Raw genomic sequence first — 17,968 nt, 5'->3', positions numbered from 1 at the left:
GACAAAAAACCTATAAGCTGTATCGAAACATATTTAAGCTTTTCTATTGTTGTTATTTGGATTTTTACGCGCTGAAGATGACCGCTTCCAATATAGCATCTCGTCTTGGCTCAGAATTCTCGAGAGAGAGCCATCGCTATGGGCAAGAGAGCATCCTTCAAGATATATCTGTGTATTATCCCCGCCCTCTTTCGCAAACGAACCCTTCATCAAGTGTCTGGATAATGTACGCTCACTTCTCCTTCCGACCTAAATATCAGCTAAACTCTTCCGATTTTATTTTGCTTATCGTATGAATCAACAAAGTTACATTCACGGCGGTGCGTGGCGCGACCCCGAAATTACATCCGCCTCTCTTGAGCCCACGCTGGGGGCTCTTGTTTCCAATTATGACCCTCAAATCCTGCAGGGGGTTGCTGCCTTTGCGTCAATCGATTATCGTTTGACAGCCCATCCCAAATTTCCCCAAGATCCGTCCACCACCGAGCCGACCCATTTGCGGAGTGCAACTCACCCTGATCAGCTCAATGATATGCAAAAGGCGATCGCGTATTTACAGGCTAAATTCCAGTTTGGGGAAAGATATATTCTAGTCGGACACAGTTGTGGCGCTACCCTTGCTTTTCAAGCCGTGATGGGAAGTGTTCTAAGCGTCGGAACAACAGGAAGTGGGGCTCCCGGGCAGAATATGAAACTGCCCATCACGATAGTGGGTGTAGAAGGCATCTACGATTTGCGTGCTCTCCGTGATAATTTCAAACATCTTCCCGTTTACCAAGAATTCATCGAAGCTACCTTTGGTTCGGATGAAAATGTATGGGATGGACTATCGCCCGCTCAAGTGGAAGGACAACAAGGTATAGAAGGAGGGTGGGTAAATGGCAGGCTAGCTGTGCTAGCTCATTCTAAGGCCGATGAATTAGTTGACATTGGACAGCTAAGAGCTATGGCCAAAGTGCTAGACATGTGGAGAGCAGCGGGCAGCCAAGGGCGTAGTAGGAATGTGCTTCTGCTTGATGACCTGAAAGGGGCCCATGACGAGATCTGGAGCAAAGGTGATGCGCTGGCTCAGGTTATTGTAAAGGCAATTTCTGAGTTGAATCTATCCGAGAAGCTGTGACCGTTATATTGCAAACGGGAAACAGAAAAAAGAAAAAAGAAAAAGCAGAAACGAAGGGGAAAAAAATGTTGGACCAACATATGACATTCGTATCTTTACTCAGGGACGGGTCGATAAAGAGGGTTGCGCCGAAACCACCATGAAAAACTTGGGCGGCGCCTACAAGACAACAAGACAAATTATTTCAATCAATATGAGGTTGACTCTGATGCATGCCGCGTATATAATGACAGCTTATCAATACAGCTAACTTTGCACGCCGTTTCTCAGTTTGCCTCAGCAACACATTCCTAATCCACCACTGGAGACAAGGCTAAACTGCGAGCACCTCTATTTTTCCCCGACACTGAGGGCGTTCATGCACAGCCGAGCTCAAAACAACCCCCAGTCGCCCTCTATCATTAGGCGAGGGTTTTGATGAAGGCTTATCAGGGTTACCCAGAAAGTGAAATACTAATAAAATGCAGCGTTCTGCCAGCCAATATCTCCCCCTACTGACTTATTACCTTTTTCACCTGGAGTCTCCCATTTCTGCGCAGTAGATTACCTCCCTCTGGATGCAGAGGTGTGCCCTGCCCAGGCCGGTCAGCAGAACGATTGCCCAAGTTTATACGTTTAACTACGAGAAATTTACTCAATATAGGAAAGCTTCTCTGATAATCATCTTTTAGCCTACGCTAGATTGATACCAATTTTCGGCCGCATGGCAAATTTGTGGAAATATTCCAAATTCGGCCTGTTTTGGGCCCATTTTTTTGAATGCAATAATTGAGCATTGTTGTTTTCACACTGATGAGTGGGCAAGTTTCCATCGAAGTTATGGAGCTGCTTCACATTGCCCTATTTTGGTTAGCGTGGGCCAACATGAAACATATCTGTGGATGGAACGACAGACATGATACAAGAAAAATGGCTATTTTCAATGAAAGGAGGGATATAAAAGCCAGCACTCATTATATATTTTTCTTTGTCCGTAATAACCCATAGCCTTACTTTCCACCTGAGTTTCTTTCTACATCATGCATTGGCTACTTAGCTTACTCCAGATACTTGGTGAGTAAGAAAAGGAATAAAATGATAGAAGCTGATCATTTCTAGCTTGCTAACAGATGATACCCCTGTTTTGTTGCAACGTTCTCGGTTTTCGAGCCGACATTCGGGCTGATAGTAACCGTGACGGTAGAGTTGATCTCGATGGAGACATAGATATTCCCCATAAGCTGAACCATCTAGACCATGCCGGGGCCATATTTCTGGCTAATATCGGTGACACCGACCGGCGGTGTTCTAAACTGGCACTGAATGGCAGTCCTCCGTCCAACGAGAAACTTGCTGCCTGCAATGATGCCTCCGATAACATCCAACGCTCCCCTCAGTATATGGCGCCTCTTCGAACGGTTCCTATTTCCTGCTTAAGTCCAAGTGCATATGGAACTGTGTCAGTTGAAGACGCAACAGTACGCAAGAACGTTCGCATATTCCGCCAGGAAGGATCGAGCTGGCTGATCACGCCAAATGATCACAAGTTTACTCAAAACTAGCTGCAACAGGGCCTAAACCTTGGACTTGATGCCAGGGATACAAGGCGGCCAGGTGGCTGGGATGGAAGAGTGACTGTCCGCTTTACAGTTCACGATCGCGGGAAGATGTCAGCCGACAGTGTAAAGCTGCGCGTTGCTCCCATTTTAACTTATCATCATTCACATTCGGTCCACCAAATCCTCACCACTGCAGGAAACAATACCTTCAACCTTTTCCAAGCCAAATTTGTGTCCGCTTTTGATGCCGCCCTTGCCGAAATGAACGTCAATTCCCCACTCTTCAAATTCAATGCGTCCGACGACATTTGGGCTCAAAACTTTTTCGAACCTGGGTATACGAGCATGCCTAGTCCGGATGGGCCAGTGACGCTGCGAATCATGATACGTTCCGCTCAAGACAGCCGCGTTGCTGGACGTCAAGTATTTGAGTATCTACGAGCCGCAGGAACGGGAGCAGTTCAACACCTTGGGGGCGCGCGTGATGAGGTCAACTCCATGGAAATTTAGAAACTATTCCACCTCACAGTTTCAAAGGCAAAAATTACAAAAAGCCATACATCTTGGAATACCTGCAAGCACAAGAAATTCAAGATCCGCTTCTGGTCGACGTCGACTGGCTTGCCGTCGGACACGTTGACGAGATGCTTCAATTCCTTCCTGCCAATAATTCACTGGGCTGGGTTATGCTCGTCCCGGATCCACAGGAAGGGCTTGCTATATTGCGACACGCCCAGTCAGCCGGCCACGGGAAGACCGGGGCCTTTTCCCGCCAAAACGATACCGAGGGGAATCCGTCCGATCTATTTGGGATACCCTGGGGCCTTCGCGGTGTGCCAAGCTACACGATCGATGAACTCCTTTTGCAAAACGAACTCATAGAAGCCAACGCCAACTTTTCTGAGCGCATCAAGGCTACCGTCGACGTTCTCAAGTGCAAAACGGGCATCAAAGATGCAGATAATACGGTTTACCTGCGGTTTTCCGCACTGGGCTGACTTATCCACCGGATGTCGGGATCGAGCATGAGAGGAGTGGCAGCCATAAGTATGCTGGATCACTGTATCCTGCCACTATCAACGGGCTAGTTCTGAGTGATACGGAATACTTGGCACCGAATCCGTGGGGCCCAGTTGTTAATGGCAGGGATATCATGGCAGATGCAGTATCTGAGGTCTATGGCGGGTTGGGGTTCAAGGTCAGTTTCGTGGATGATTAGAATTCGCACCATAGTTGGGGCGGTGAGGTTCATTGCGCGAGCAATATAATTCGCGATGGGAGTCATCGGTGGTGGTAAATGCCGAGGGGCCTTTATATCCCCCCTCGTTTCTGGCAAGGGGCTGTAAAATAGAGGAACTAGAAGCAGATATTTCAAACTTAAAAAGCTATTTGACAATTGTGATGGGCGATCTGTACAATTCCCTAGAAAATAAATAGCAGAATCTTAACTACATAAATAAATAAAAATAATAATGATAATAAAAAATTAACGTTATGTCCATGAATATTACATCCCTCCACTAAGCAAAAAAAGCGCATCTATCCGGCAAATGCTCAAAAACATCACTCCACCAGCATTCATACTGCGAATCTCCAGCGCGCCTAATACTATCCCGACGGCTGTACTCACTCAGCAAGAAAGTCCCTGCGTCTCGGTAATGTAGTGTCCCCAAAGCTCTACTCAGTCTCATGAATGAACTAGTAACAAATTCCCGTAAAGCCAATGCATCCTCAAAGTGATCACCAGCTTCAACCCCAGCTACGAGCAGCGGCCACGTAACCACCCGAGCCAGAGATTGGCAGCGCAGGTCAGATTCAGGGGTATATATATTGCCCAAGTTGTCCGAGAGCGTCTGCCGTGCTACGATCTGAATATCCTGAACCGTGACATAGGATATCATATCTGGTGTTGCATCTGAAGCGCAAGAGGCGAGAATGAGGCCTTCAAAGTTCAGAGCAAGGGACCGTATGCAGTAGAGAAGGACTGCGGATTGGTATACGGTTGCTATCTGGAGCCAGTGGTTTCGATCAGGCTGGATGAATTCGCCCGCGGCTTTTCCGTGGGGGGTTACAGATGCCGCAGTATAGTATTGAGTCATGCTGTCCGCCCAGCCTGCTGCGGAAAAAGAGAGAATACTTTGTAGCAGCGACCGTACGTCGTTTCCGAAATCCATCGGCATTCTGTCTGTGCCAATAGCTTGTACGGAGAGCGTTCGGTAATGGTTTATTTGAATAATACACTCGAACAGTTTGTTTGGGCAGGGGACAAATGTTTCCGAGCCATTATGGAAAATAAAAGGTAGATCCTCCAGATATCCTAGTTGTCTGGAAATGTCGACCATGGATAATGTCTTCCGGGATGTAGTGCCGCCCAGGACATCGGCTCTAGGAGAAATGAATCAGAAGCAATGACCAAATGAAATATATGAAAAAAGGGGATGGGTTTTGCGCCATGGCCAAACGAGATTTTGAGAATATGTCAATATACGTACAATAAGTAACATGTCAGGGGGCTTTTCAATATGGGGCACCGCTCAAGAATAGCTTTTGCTCCCCCTTTCAGCCCGATTATCGTCGTTGCACCTTCGAAATGGGCCAGCCATTCACCGTAGGCTGATTGCTGCATCTAGAGAAAAGGTTAACAAGCTATGGTTTGAACATCCAATTAGCAAGAAGCCTGTGACTTTACCTCTACTAATAGCAAAGTCAGCACACAAACCAGTGTTACCTCCCCCAGCTGAGTCTGTGGATTTCTGAGCTCGCAGCTTAGTCTATGAAAAGCCTGCTGCTTATACTGGAAGACTTCTCGACCAAGCGCTACTTGTTCGTCCGGTTGCGATCTTACAGCTCTGTGGGTTGCAACGGCTGAGACGAGAATGCTGAAAAGTAAATTGGAGACGTCATCTTGCCAGCCCTTGGGGTCGATTGTTGGGAGGTCTTGATAATAAACTATCGGATCAACCTCTGGATATATGTACTTATTGACTGTGACTGAAGTTAGTAGTGGAATAGGCTGCTCATGAAGCGGGCATCAAGAGTTAGTAACAAGACGACGCTTACAGTACCAGATGGTACTGACGACCACTTTAATATTTAACGGGTATTTAAAGTTCCAAGTTTCTGGAACGCGGTGATTTTCGATATGGTCCAAAGAATTTGAAATGTCTAAGTATCCGAACAAAGTATTAGTACAAAAAGATACGAGTTTCCCAGTTATTGCCAGTGGATGGCGCGGATTGAACGTGAGCCGTTGCATACCCGAAGCCGTTCGCACAAGTTCCAACACCTCCGACCTATCATCTTTCCCAGGTTCGGGAGACTTAGTTGGTTCTTCTATGTCCTCCTTTGCAACTATAATCTTCGGTCTCCCTTTCTTTCGCTTCGGCTGCTCGACGTTATTTCCCTCTCCTAGATATTGGTTTTGGTTGCCCCCCCCCTGGAGCCAGACCAGAGGCTTTTGTTTGCCGTAACCCAGGCATTCAACGCCTTTGACAATGCACTTATTGCAGGCCGGGCGCGAGGAGTCGCACCGGACCCTTCGCTTTCGGCAGGTATGGCACTGGTGTGGTAAGCCGGATGCGGCCCGGGATGGCGGTGGTTCGGAATGCTTCCCAGAACTCATGCCGAATAGGCGCGGCAGCAAAGGACTAAAGCAATTTTCACACAAAAAGGAGCAAAACTTTGAACAAATTATGAAATAAATGCAAATGTTTGCGGATCACCCAGAACAATGAGAAACGAGAATGCTAGTTTGGCAACAAGTTTTAGCTGAAGGGATCTTCTGCTGGTGGAATAAAAGGCCCCATATATTCGATTCCCAAGAGTTCACAACTTCCATCTCGAAGCGCCTCAGCCCCGTGGTCTAGTGGTTGAAGTTACGACCCGGTTTCCCAATAATAATAATAATAATGGTAAGGGAGGTTTCACGAAGCTGGATCGAGGAACCCTGCCTCTTGCGTCCGTGGTCTACCCGTTCGGATCCATAGCGATCATGACGAAAGCATCCTTGATCGATTCTGGCCTGTCGGATCGTTGTGAATGACTATTCCAGATAGTCTCTCCCAGGGACCATCCAGTGCCAGTGCGACCCACTAGCGCAGGCTGGGTTGTTGCAGGCAACAGGGGTAGATTGAAGGCAGCCTAATCGACTGATTCCTCCGCTGAGCTCTTGGGCTGTCTCTGTACGCGCAACTTTCGGGACAGAGCAGCCATGTGTCGCGAGAGGCTGAGCTGCAAATACCACACATCTGCTGCCAACAATAGGTTTGTTGATGCCATGACTCGTCGGCGGCGGACGTGGCGACAACAGTCGGGATACGAGAAACACAATTTGGCTTTCCTGGTTCACTGGAAGAACTCAAAAGAAGGCGACGCCAACTTCGCCAAGGCGGTGCGAGGATTGAATTAGGGCCGAAGCTTCTATTTTAAACGCTGTAACTTGAACAAAAGGCCTCGTGGCGATCATTGAGACGATATCTTTGCAGATTCTCCGATGTGGAGTGAGGTGAGGGCAGCTAGAGAGCTTGATATCGGCGTACATGGAGGGAGAGATTATCAATCACTCCTCTTTGCCGCAAGAATAGTATTAGGCCCTAAATCCAGCGTGATAGTTTTCAAAGAACCGAATAGTTCTCCGCACTCTCCCTCCCTTCTTTCTCCGTTTCCCTGTGCGGTGTGTGTACAACACAGCCAGATTGTCGGACCGTGCTACCCATCCAAATGGCACACGAAAAACTTAAGGGCGAATTCAAAGCGCGGAAAATATATCGAATGAGCATTAGTCACCGGGGCCGGCGGGGTGCAAAAAGGGAAATATCTCGTTTCCAGGGGGCTGAAAGAGACTTAGGCCCAGCCAATAGATATCTATCAATACAATCAGTGACTCAAGAACTGCTCCTTTTGTAACCTCAGCCCTGCTGATCGACGGTTACACATTTTGACGCATGGCATCCGGTTGGCTTGCAGAAAGCTCAGGCTGAACACTGTTGAAGCATTTCACCTTATCGAAATGTGTATCTGTTGACTTTGACTTGCCCCTGTGAAATAGATATCACGCTCATCTTTGCCACCCAGAGGTCAGCTTTCTCCAAAATACAATGGACCTCATTATTTGAAAGCTTGTTGTTGAACTGAAAAAGCTCATTGAGAGGTTGCTTTTCTGCCATAACAAGGGCGGATATTGTCAATGCTGCTTTATTATAAATAAATTTCAGCAACTGTACACAGCCAAATAAATATGCGGTATGTCCTTTCTGCAGTATTTATGTGTGACCACAAGCAAGGTTGCTAGGTGTTTTTTGGTAGCTGACAGTGAAGTTTCACCAAATTTCTGAAATAGAAACCACAGAAGGGATGACTGCGCTCCAGCTAACTATCCCACGCGAGATAGAGCAGGCAAAAAGCCGCAGTATGCACACATGAATGCCAAAAACTCAGAGATAACTATATATCATTGTTCATTCAGTTGACCTCAAACCTTCACTACATAAGGATATTTCTCAATTCCTCAATCAAAACACCCTGTCAGTAAAATCCATGACTTGCACCTTCTCAACCACCGCTTGCAGACCACTGATGAAGACTAGGTGGGCTGGATCATTTTTGGTATAGTAATCTCTATCTTTGGCAGTTTCGAACTGAGTAATGAAAGCGTGTGTAAATCCATTCTAGCATAGGTGTCAATTCCAATGTTTCATGGCATCCAGAAGATTGAAGCATATAGATAGATAAATCAACAGATTGATCCACACTTTGTAAGAATGAATCCTCATACCTGGAGTCCCTCAGGTGAGTTATCTATTGCCGCCCATTGCAGTTTTGATGTAGGGCTTTTGATGAGTAGGATGGATACAATTATCTTTCAACGCAAGCATTTTCGCGCAGGTCTGTGGAAACAAAATTGGTAAGCCCTTTTTTCTTTCTTTCTTTCTTTCTTTCTTTTTGCCTGAAAATCTCCAATTTAGAAGTAGATACATGCATCACTCTAATTACTACATACCTCATTGATAACCTCAGCACTCACACCAGCCTTAAACTGGAAGCAGACAATGTGCGTGATTCCCATCGCGTTGATTATAAGTGTAATAGAATTGGATTCTCTAAGCTGCAATGTGATGAAGAGCAAGCTGTACTTGAAAGAGAGGAGTGGAAGAAAGATACAGTTACAAGAATGCTAACTTGGTTTAAAAGCCAGTGTTTGAGGTTGATATTCAATTATATAGATACTTATACATATGAAGTGGGATGAAGTAGAAGTGGGGTGATAGGACAACACCACACCAGTAGTTACCAATTTGCCCTTACAAACTTGATTAGGAAGCAATATACAGGAGAACTAGATTCGACTAAACTCTCCAGCTATGATTAAGTTACCCTGAATGAGTGTGCATAAGCATGCGTTTCATCTGTCTATATTGTGCGGGCTGATTATTATTTGGAAAGAGCGGAGATTGCTAGTGCTTGGGGTGATGTATATATTCCCTGCAAGTACTTCTAAAGTTGTGCCAGCTCTTGTTGATTCAATTATAAGAATAGCACCTATAAGTAGTTGTGGGCTTCATAGCATGTATCTAGAAAATATATGACGAGTTTCATGCATAGTGGTGACAATTCATACGCCTATACTCCGTAGAGCATTTCGATGTGCATTTTATCCCTGGCATCATGCCCGATGCAAAGTGAGAATAACTATGTTCCAGTCCTCATCCATCATGCAATGAATAAAAAGGTGTTGATAATATTAACACTGCTTAGCTTGGGGAATTCGAAGCATAAATTATAAATGATATGACATTGACACAGATCCACAAAAACAAATGAGGTAGCTTTCTCCCTCCCAAACCCACCCACCATTCTGATAAACAATGTAGAAAATATGACTAAGATGCTATATGTACCAGCCCTCACGAGATATGTTCCTAACAAACCTGACACAGCCCACCATCATCCCAGTCCTCACTTCCAACACCTTGACAAGAAATGAAAAGTCTAGTTGAATCCCATCTCTTCTTAATCACATACAACCACTTATAATTCTCACACCAGAAGGATTGCTGGAAGTCCGACTTATGGGAATCAGCCTTGTTCAGGTAGGCACCCATCTGGCCTGGCTCCAGCGCCCTGAAAATCGGGACCCCGACATTTGTGATATTCTCATATACCTTCTGCTGGTCGTGGAAAGGCGTACTAGAAGGCCATGAATAGCTGAATGTGATGTGTGTCAGTGCCTTTCTCCACGCCAGGTTAAGCGCGCTGTCGACTTTTCCAGCATTTTTCACAACTTGTCCCCCCCAACAAGGTGTCCTGTGAGAACACTTCCAGACAGTGATTCAATGCGTGAGAGGGCCTCGGAGAGCTTTGCCAGTCCATCCGATGAAACCAAGAAATCTCGAGATATTAGACAGGATCCAATTGTGACTGCACCACCGGTTTGGTCAGCATCTCCTTTGAGGAAGGCTTCAATGACATTGTTGGTTATTTGGTGAGACAAGGGTGAAAGTGGAGATTGTAGCATTATTGAGCTTTTCAATGGCCGCGGCTAGCGGTTGTAATAGATGCTCAACAGCTGCTTGGTCTTCTTGGTCAGCAAACATGAAAGCTACAGTGATGGTAGATATGGAGCCAATGTCAGACAAAGAAGGGCTTTGAGGGGAAATAAAGTAATATCCTGCAGCGCCGTTGTCACTCAATTCAGGTAAAGCTGCATGTAGCTCTTTCACTGTAGCCTAGAAGCCCTCACTGTTGTCAACTAAGGTGGAAATATTAACACTTCCTAGTATTATTGGCAGGTCAGGCCATGTTCAAACCGTGACGCTGGCAATTACACTGAAGGTCCCTCCTCCCCCACCTCTTATAGCCCAAAAAAGATCAGTGTTTTGGTATTCATTGGCGGTGATTAGATTGACCTATATACTTGGTTAGACTATTGCCAAACAAAATATTATGAGAAACACAAATAAACCATACCTTTGGAGTTACAACCTCAAATTCAAGTGCATTGTCTGATGCCATCCCCTTTCATGGGCCCAAAGGTGAGTGACCACCACCTTGAATATAACCCCCTGGGACGGCCACAGTATGAGAAAGACCAGCAACAGTGATAACGCCCTTTTCAGATGAAGCCTTATACAAATCACCTAGCACCACTCCAGCTCCAAGGGTAACAGCAGCTCCCTTTCCACTCATTTTGCATCCTTTTGGCACAAAGTTGTCAGTGAAGATAATGTCTTTCATTCAGTAGGTTGAGATTTGCAACGAGTTTGGTGCGGAAGATCTGCTGAGAAAGCAGTGCCCAGATGCCTTGATGGCTAGCCGAAGGTTATGCTTTCATGCAAAATGGGCAGCTTTTTGGATGTGTGACAGTGATTCAGCGAGAACGGAGGACAGAGACACCTGGCCTTGGTCACAAGTGTCACCGCGCGGGCTGTCAACATAGCAACTCTCCTGGTGAGTGGGCCAAGTCTCCCAATTGGGGAATTTCACTGCGCCTGGCTGTTCCGCTCTCCAGAAGGAATTATGGGAGATGTTCTTTGTGTTCACACATGCCTCCAGATCATAAGTTGGGTCATGACAGACACTACCAACTGGTCGAACAGCGACAAGATTGCCTTCAACAGACTCATTCAAGCGCTTCCATTTACGCGGCGACGGCCAACATGGATCTTCTGGTTGGCAGCGGTAAGAAGCGTGATTCCTGCCGGAGAGAGCTGTTGGAAGACCTGTGAGGATGAGAGTGGTAGCTACGTGCAGTAATTTCCGCATTTCTATCTGCAGATGTGCAAGGGATTAAACAACGAAGGAGGAAGTAGTTGATGAATCGCCCAAGAGGGCATGAGACCAAGAATATCATTCATTTGATTCATATTCCCGCATGTTCCTGCTGGCGTGGTTGGCTTTATATATTGGCGGAAAATAACCTGGCATGCTGTAGTTTCGGCAGAACTTGGTGTTAGCAATTGTCAAAACGAGATATTTGCTCGATTCGACCATTTCGCAGGCCGAATGAGGAAGATCGATCCCAATCTCCCAGGCCTCTAGGCTTAGTTTTGCCAGCAGCTGTTGGATTTTGTTTGGTTGAAGAATAAGCATCGAGGCTCAGAAGTTATTTTAGCATCTAGTCTGTAAGGGCTCGCGCTGAATTCGCTGGCTGTATGTGGCAGCTCATCGCCCTAAACCCGATTCTGCATAAACCTCGTTTTCAACTCCCAGCCCAACCTGCTCAAGACAGCAGAGTTCTCGAATTTTTCAAGTTGATCTTCAGCCCCAATTATCCTCAGCCACGTACTATTTTCTTGGCTATCTTCTCAGGAGATGGATGTGGATACGGGCAATGGACCCGACATCCAAAGGACGAGCAATGGGCTGGGGAAAACTGAAACTGACAAGCACGGAGTACCTCTAGCCGACGTGGATGATTCCTTGAAGAGCAAGGCCAACAAATGCCAGGTTGCCAACTGAGCACACCAATTCGCTGATGCTGGGGACGTAGATTTGCAATGGGGGGAGGGAATGGAGTGGAGTCAACTCACCACCAAGCAGAAGGATTCGTATTGTAGGGTCAATGATGAGGTCATTGAACCCAACTATCAAAACTTGTCAGGTTGCGCAAAATGCCATGCAACGTACCAGGGATGCCAACCCTATTGAATCCCAGGATTTCTCTGTAGCCGACAAGGCTGAATGATCTGGGTCTCTTCCTCAGGCAGAAGCATAATCTCACAGCTACTGTTCATGACGGGCAATGGCAAGAGAGCATGAGAATTTGGAGAAAGTGAAATTGATATTGCTGAGCAGGCGTTGCAACCCCACGGGAATCTTCTATGATTGCACAGCTTCGGCTAAACTACGGATATCTCCCCTAAGCTCAGTGGATGTCAATGCATTGGAGAGACTATTACAGCATCTCATACCGCCTCGGGAACCTATTGCCGAATAGATTTCTGTCCAAAAGGGAACAGAAATTATCCGTGGACATTACTCAGGAGGCCTTCAAACATGCGGTATCTGCATAACATACTGGACTGAGATTTTTCCCCATGGTCCATACCATGGCGATGTGGGTATTTGCGTCAAATTTCACACCATAATAGATGATAACCCGCACGAGTCGAAAGCACGTTTCGTATGTACACTGCATGCACTCTGTACAGGTATGTGCAAAAGAACGTTTCTGTCCTACGTTACTCTTGTCAAGCAGAATCACACTATGGATGGTCACTAGCCCAAGTGTATCTGATGCTATGAAGCAGGAGCTAATCAGAGCTGTCTTCATTTCACGCCTTATCACGAACAATATATTTATTGAATAAAATTTAGGGGGGACAGACTTGTATTATACTAATTATGCAAATCCAAAACAGTACTCGCAGTTAAGCGGTTGGCCATTTCATGTTCCAATTTGTCAATGGTAGAAGGATGTACGAGGATGCTCAACACTGTACCTAAAAGAGTACAGAAATAAAAACGAATATAGGTGCAATTTTCAACCACTCCATATGTTTCAGCCCTGACCAATAGCCCAAGACAACTCTCACGGTTTGCGACAGAAGTTATCCACGCACTTGTTGTTGTAGCAGCATTCGGAATCACATCCACAGTACCCCATGTCCTCCTGGCAATTCGGCCACTTCGGGTCTGTCGGTCTACATTTGGTAGCCGCGCAGTAGCCAGAGCAGCAGAACTCGGGACCACCTCCGGATGTGCAACCCTCTGGGAGAGTTTGTTAGTTTGTCCTGCTTAAACTATGGGTACGTGTGAGCATCCTTATCACAAGGAGAATACTAACGGTATACGTGTAGACACGTGGGTGTCGGAGCGCAAGTTGTTATGGTTGTCGTTGCGGGTGCTGTCCGGGTCACGGTGATGCAAGTCTCTGTCCCAATACAGGCTTGAGCATCCCCGCATCCCGCGGCATCTAAGAGAACGGAAGAACTATGTTAGCAGAAGTCTTTCACCAATACAGCTGTGATGACAGGCTTGGTGGTGGGGAAGTTATATGGTCGTACAACCCCCAAAGGCCAAGGAAAATAAAAGGGGTTCTGAAAGAGAGAAGACAGCGTACTTGCGAAGGCAAGATTTGCGAGGAGGAAAGCAAAGGGTTTAGCAATATGCATCTTCGAGTATTATGTGTGAATATAGATTATGTGCCGCTACAAAATTGGAAGTCCCAAAGTCTGCTTGAAGACTTAGAATAGCAGAGGAGATAACTCACCGATTATTTATATCACGAACCTCAGGAAAGCGGATGGTGTCAAAGTCGTGTCCATGTATGTTTCACATTTTGTGCAAAGAGCACCTCGTGAATACGAGCGTCACTCGTCACTCGGCCGCTGACGTTCCAGTAGAGGCCAAAAATGTGGACGGTAAGCTACTAAATCAAATGACCGGACCGTTCAGGCTGCTTTCCTGCTCAGAAATGAACCCAAGTGGTCAACAAGTCGGCGTGGCGAGGCGGAGCTCTGGTAAACTCTCTCCCGCGTGGATTGGAGCTTGAGCTTGGTGTGTGTGGTTCAGGGAAAGATCAGCTTGTATTCAGCTAACTAGCCCAATGCAAATGCCGAGAATAGCTCCTTAGCTTGTTGATGGGAGTTATCCATCTTCTCGCCATCCTTCTCGCCATCCCCACAACCGGTCGCACTAAGAGTGGCCAGGAATCAATGTTGCTTCGAGGACAAACTGCTTTTGGAAAGTAAAGTCAGAAGCATGCCCGGGCTCAACACAACTCTGTCGGCGGAATATCCTGATATTTTACAGTACTCTTCGACGGCGGGGCAGTGAAACATTTTGTGTAGGCATAACTAGTATTTGTTGAAAATGTCACTTAGCTTCACTTGCCAGTTATTGTAATTAATGAAGGTCCGGGGTTGATGAGATTTAATCCCGAGCAATGATTTCTTTCGACTACGCTGTAAGTATAACTACCTCCAGGGCTAGGTATCGATTTCACGTGACCTAGATAACCCTAACAGACATCGTTTCGGCGTCGCCATTCTTCATCTTTGTTTTTGACATCACCGTACTTGATATGCGTGTTGCTTGCCTCATTATCTAGACTAGATTCTAATTCTCGGACGATGTATGGACGCAGAAAGAGCCTTCCAATCGCAGCACATTACCTCGCCTCACTAATTGAAGATTTTACACGACCTAGAAAATAAGATTAGGAAATAAGAGAAGGTTCGGTTCGCTGAACATACAGCTTACATTCCCCCAATGACAAGCCTAGTGACCTCATATGGGAGGTGTCTAGTATTAACTGAGGATAGCCATTGAATGTGAGAGAAGTTGTGGACTCCACATGGTGTCCGGATTGTGACTTTTGCTGGCATATGAGATTGGACCTATATGGTGTAACAAGGAAATCTTGGAGTAATGTTGCTTGATATAAAGCTCATCCACCTGCTGCTCCATCTCTCTGGTGCGCAGTATGAGAAGCTGGCTAGTTGGCACAATAATGTAAGGTCAAGTTTGCAGGGCTGAAGCTCCAGCAAGGCGAAGGGTAGACCACAATAATAAAACTCACTTACACCACCTAGCTCTGACTGATCACTGAAACTAGTGTTAAGCTCTGGTAGTGCATCGGAATTAATTATAGAGCAGTATGTGGCGTCCTCCATTATTTGTTTGATTCATCCAGAGAAAGGCGAGGTACAGTCGGGAGGAAAGGGAAGCCGAGACCGGCTGCAGGAGATCGGGATGCCGATGTATAGCAGCATCCGATGAAAACAGTAGATTCATCCTGAGCTCTCGGGATAGTTTCAAGTACAGTACAATAACTCGGCCACCTCAGCTCACTGCACAATGGAACAATTCTCCTGAAGTGGGAGGGATTCGGGATTTAATAAGAAGCCCTAGAGGAGGAACTAATGTCAGCCCTATCAGCAATATAATACCTAACTAGATGATCACTAACTTGGTCATGAATTGGATATACCCCATATAAGAAATCAATGAAACCCTTGGTTAGGAAAAACAAACCCCCAAAAACACCCTATTACCAATTACCTGCTCCGGATAGAGCTTACATTCAGAGAATAAATGAGGAAATAAAAATAAAAATATGAGACTATACGAAAATGCCCTAAAAATTGTCTGGAACCAGAAAAGCTCGTCGAACGCCTTGCTGTAAAGCATATACCTATTATTTATAACGGAAAGACGGGAAAATAAAAGAAAATAAAAGAAGCGAGCCCTCCGAAAGCTAGAAGTCACGGTTTGTCCATCAGAGGAATTTCATCCCTCAATCCCTCCCAAACGCCTTGTTTAAGAACGGGTTTATCCATCAATCCGTTAATCCGTCAACCCATCCATCCATTCATTTAGGTCAAGCGCCAATATCCATTCGTCCCTTGTCAATAACAGACCTCCCCCCTTCTTCGCCGATGGCAGCAAGAAGCCTACTATCAAGCTCCCCAATTCCCGAGTCAGCGATATCGTCCTCATCGTCTTCAACCTCCCTATCCTCCATAAATGGATTCTCCAGCTTAAGTTTCCGTAGCCGGCCCTTCATCTCATCTCGTTTTCGATTTTGCCATCTCGCCAGTGCAGCGCTAGCGTGGACGCGGAATCCAAATACTCGAGGGTCGTATCGACGTAGGGACTTTTCTGGGATGAGAGCAGGGTAGACTTGGAAGAGGATGCTGTGGAATGATGAGCCAAAATATGCACCATCGATAGCTGCGTGTCGGGATGATTTGGGATTATATATATCTTCGCATTTGGCGCAGTAGAGTGTGACCGATTTTTCGCCTGGTAGATCTGATAGGCCCATTGGGAGAAGGGGATGTTGGTTGCAGAGGACTCGCGGGCATTTGCCAAAGTCTGCCTTTTTGTATTTATCCAGCTATAAACGGCCGTTTGTTAGCATTCAACTCTGTGTTTTCCAGTTGATGAGTTCTATATATACCATTTTGGCTAATCCTCGGGTCGTAACAATGTACCGGGCGTGAACTAGTCCATAGAGATGCCGAGCTGATTTCTCGATTTGCTCTCTCGTATCTTCATCCGTCTCGTGGTCGTAAACATCCGTAACTAGATCGAGGGCATATTGGTAATACTGGACTTCATTATTCAAACCCGTAAGGTTAAATCGATCAGTGAGGTACTCTTCATCGATCTCGCAAAAGTATTCGTTCCCTCGAGATGAGATGAACTATGGTTATAAAAAGGAAATAGTTAGCTAAGTCTAGGACTTGAACAAACAGCGGACAACAGATCTCCTATATTGATATTCTTCGTAACAAGCGCAGAAAATGCACAGTCCCAGCCGGACAGCCTTACGCATGTTTCAAGGCACAATCCAGACACATATTCGATATCCCTTCCAAATGCGCATCCCCACATCTAAGGGTATCACACCACATCGCATGGTCCGTCTTGGTTTTGAAGCTCTCCCCACTAGCTATTTCCCGCGCATCGATCGCAGACACATAAACTTCTCTTAGCCACCATCTTGATGCAAGCTGGCAGAGCCGTTGCAATCTATCCAATCGCTGGCAACTCCTCTTCTCAACTGAAATTCGCCATATCCAACCAACAGATAACAGGGAAAAAGACTGGCATCACGCAATAGGCTTCAACGAGGCCAAAACCGCGGGGGAAATTTCAAAAAAAAAAAAAAAAAAAAAAAAAAAAAAAAAAAAAAAAAAGGATCACAAAAACTCACCCAGTCTTTCCAGTAACTTGTGTAGTCGCTTTCGGTCTCACTATTGAAGTCCTCCATGTCTTTTACTCCTCACTCACTCTCTCCGGCTCTCTTATTCTTGGAGGTGTATCCGTAACACTAGTTACTCTAGGGAATAATGCTACCACGGCATATGACGGGGAGATTGCGAGTGTGAGGGTGCTGGGTGTTTTGGACCCTTAGCGAGTTGGTGGCAAAGGGGTCGAAAAGGATGTCGTTGATTCAGACAGGAGTAAATAGAGAAGAAAATCGAGAGAGAAAGGGGTGGGGTCTTTTTTGGAAGTGGATGCGAGGGGGTGTTGGTACAATTTTGCGATGTGGGAAATGGGATCGATACGACGATCCAGCCAGCCCTGTTCTGGTTGCCATTGGGGAGGGGCATTTGGGGCCACGCACGGCGGCGTTTATACACACGGAGCGTTCCAGAACACTGAAAGATTTACTCTGCGCATTTACTTTGGATGTTTCATATTTTACTACTGGTTTAATATTGATAAAATAACAATAACAATAACAATAACAATAAAAAAAAAATCAATCATTCCAAATGTGAGATATAGTTGGCATATTTATGCATTCATAATACGGTATACATTGAAAAATAACACTGAACAGATTTAAGAGTAACAA

The 17,968-nt window shown here is 45.9% G+C and overlaps 7 protein-coding genes across 7 annotated transcripts; 2 read left to right on the top strand and 5 right to left on the bottom strand.

The window, feature by feature from the left end:
* Positions 1 to 77: 77 nt before the first annotated feature.
* On the top strand, positions 78 to 1,120 carry BDBG_05948 (uncharacterized protein; the record flags this gene model as incomplete). The annotated part of the gene is made up of 2 exons (XM_002623728.2): positions 78 to 226; positions 307 to 1,120. The coding sequence occupies 2 exons, from the start codon at positions 78 to 80 to the stop codon at positions 1,118 to 1,120; spliced, it is 963 nt and encodes a 320-aa protein (XP_002623774.2).
* A 1,019-nt stretch (positions 1,121 to 2,139) lies between these two features.
* Positions 2,140 to 3,656, top strand: BDBG_05947 (peptidyl arginine deiminase; the record flags this gene model as incomplete). Its single annotated transcript, XM_031722373.1, has 4 exons — positions 2,140 to 2,173; positions 2,270 to 2,577; positions 2,662 to 3,147; positions 3,213 to 3,656. 4 exons carry the CDS (start codon positions 2,140 to 2,142, stop codon positions 3,654 to 3,656), a joined length of 1,272 nt encoding a protein of 423 aa, XP_031579250.1.
* A 57-nt stretch (positions 3,657 to 3,713) lies between these two features.
* On the bottom strand, positions 3,714 to 7,544 carry BDBG_05946 (C6 transcription factor). The gene is made up of 5 exons (XM_002623726.2): positions 5,917 to 7,544; positions 5,719 to 5,823; positions 5,348 to 5,643; positions 5,151 to 5,284; positions 3,714 to 5,043 (listed from the first exon to the last, which is right to left on the bottom strand). The coding sequence occupies exons 1-5, from the start codon at positions 6,278 to 6,280 to the stop codon at positions 4,179 to 4,181; spliced, it is 1,764 nt and encodes a 587-aa protein (XP_002623772.1). The 5' UTR covers positions 6,281 to 7,544; the 3' UTR covers positions 3,714 to 4,178.
* Positions 7,545 to 8,168: 624 nt separating this feature from the next.
* BDBG_17342 (uncharacterized protein) lies at positions 8,169 to 10,668 on the bottom strand (the record flags this gene model as incomplete). Its single annotated transcript, XM_002623725.2, has 7 exons — positions 8,169 to 8,324; positions 8,432 to 8,515; positions 8,657 to 8,788; positions 9,585 to 9,937; positions 10,124 to 10,382; positions 10,464 to 10,562; positions 10,624 to 10,668. 7 exons carry the CDS (start codon positions 10,666 to 10,668, stop codon positions 8,169 to 8,171), a joined length of 1,128 nt encoding a protein of 375 aa, XP_002623771.2.
* A 315-nt stretch (positions 10,669 to 10,983) lies between these two features.
* Positions 10,984 to 11,418, bottom strand: BDBG_17341 (uncharacterized protein; the record flags this gene model as incomplete). Its single annotated transcript, XM_031725085.1, has 1 exon — positions 10,984 to 11,418. The coding sequence occupies one exon, from the start codon at positions 11,416 to 11,418 to the stop codon at positions 10,984 to 10,986; it is 435 nt and encodes a 144-aa protein (XP_031579249.1).
* A 1,346-nt stretch (positions 11,419 to 12,764) lies between these two features.
* Positions 12,765 to 14,533, bottom strand: BDBG_05943 (uncharacterized protein). The gene is made up of 3 exons (XM_031722372.1): positions 13,718 to 14,533; positions 13,442 to 13,570; positions 12,765 to 13,365 (listed from the first exon to the last, which is right to left on the bottom strand). The coding sequence occupies exons 1-3, from the start codon at positions 13,767 to 13,769 to the stop codon at positions 13,187 to 13,189; spliced, it is 360 nt and encodes a 119-aa protein (XP_031579248.1). The 5' UTR covers positions 13,770 to 14,533; the 3' UTR covers positions 12,765 to 13,186.
* A 271-nt stretch (positions 14,534 to 14,804) lies between these two features.
* Positions 14,805 to 17,923, bottom strand: BDBG_05942 (casein kinase II subunit beta-2). Its single transcript, XM_002623722.2, has 3 exons — positions 17,321 to 17,923; positions 16,562 to 16,807; positions 14,805 to 16,498 (listed from the first exon to the last, which is right to left on the bottom strand). Exons 1-3 carry the CDS (start codon positions 17,375 to 17,377, stop codon positions 15,980 to 15,982), a joined length of 822 nt encoding a protein of 273 aa, XP_002623768.1. The 5' UTR covers positions 17,378 to 17,923; the 3' UTR covers positions 14,805 to 15,979.
* Positions 17,924 to 17,968: the final 45 nt, after the last annotated feature.

This window comes from Blastomyces gilchristii (genome assembly GCF_000003855.2).
Source record: "Blastomyces gilchristii SLH14081 genomic scaffold supercont1.12, whole genome shotgun sequence".
NCBI classification, from domain to species: Eukaryota; Fungi; Ascomycota; class Eurotiomycetes; order Onygenales; family Ajellomycetaceae; genus Blastomyces; species Blastomyces gilchristii.
The sequence above is the reverse complement of the archived record's forward strand: the minus strand, read 5'-3'. Positions and strand labels throughout refer to the sequence as shown.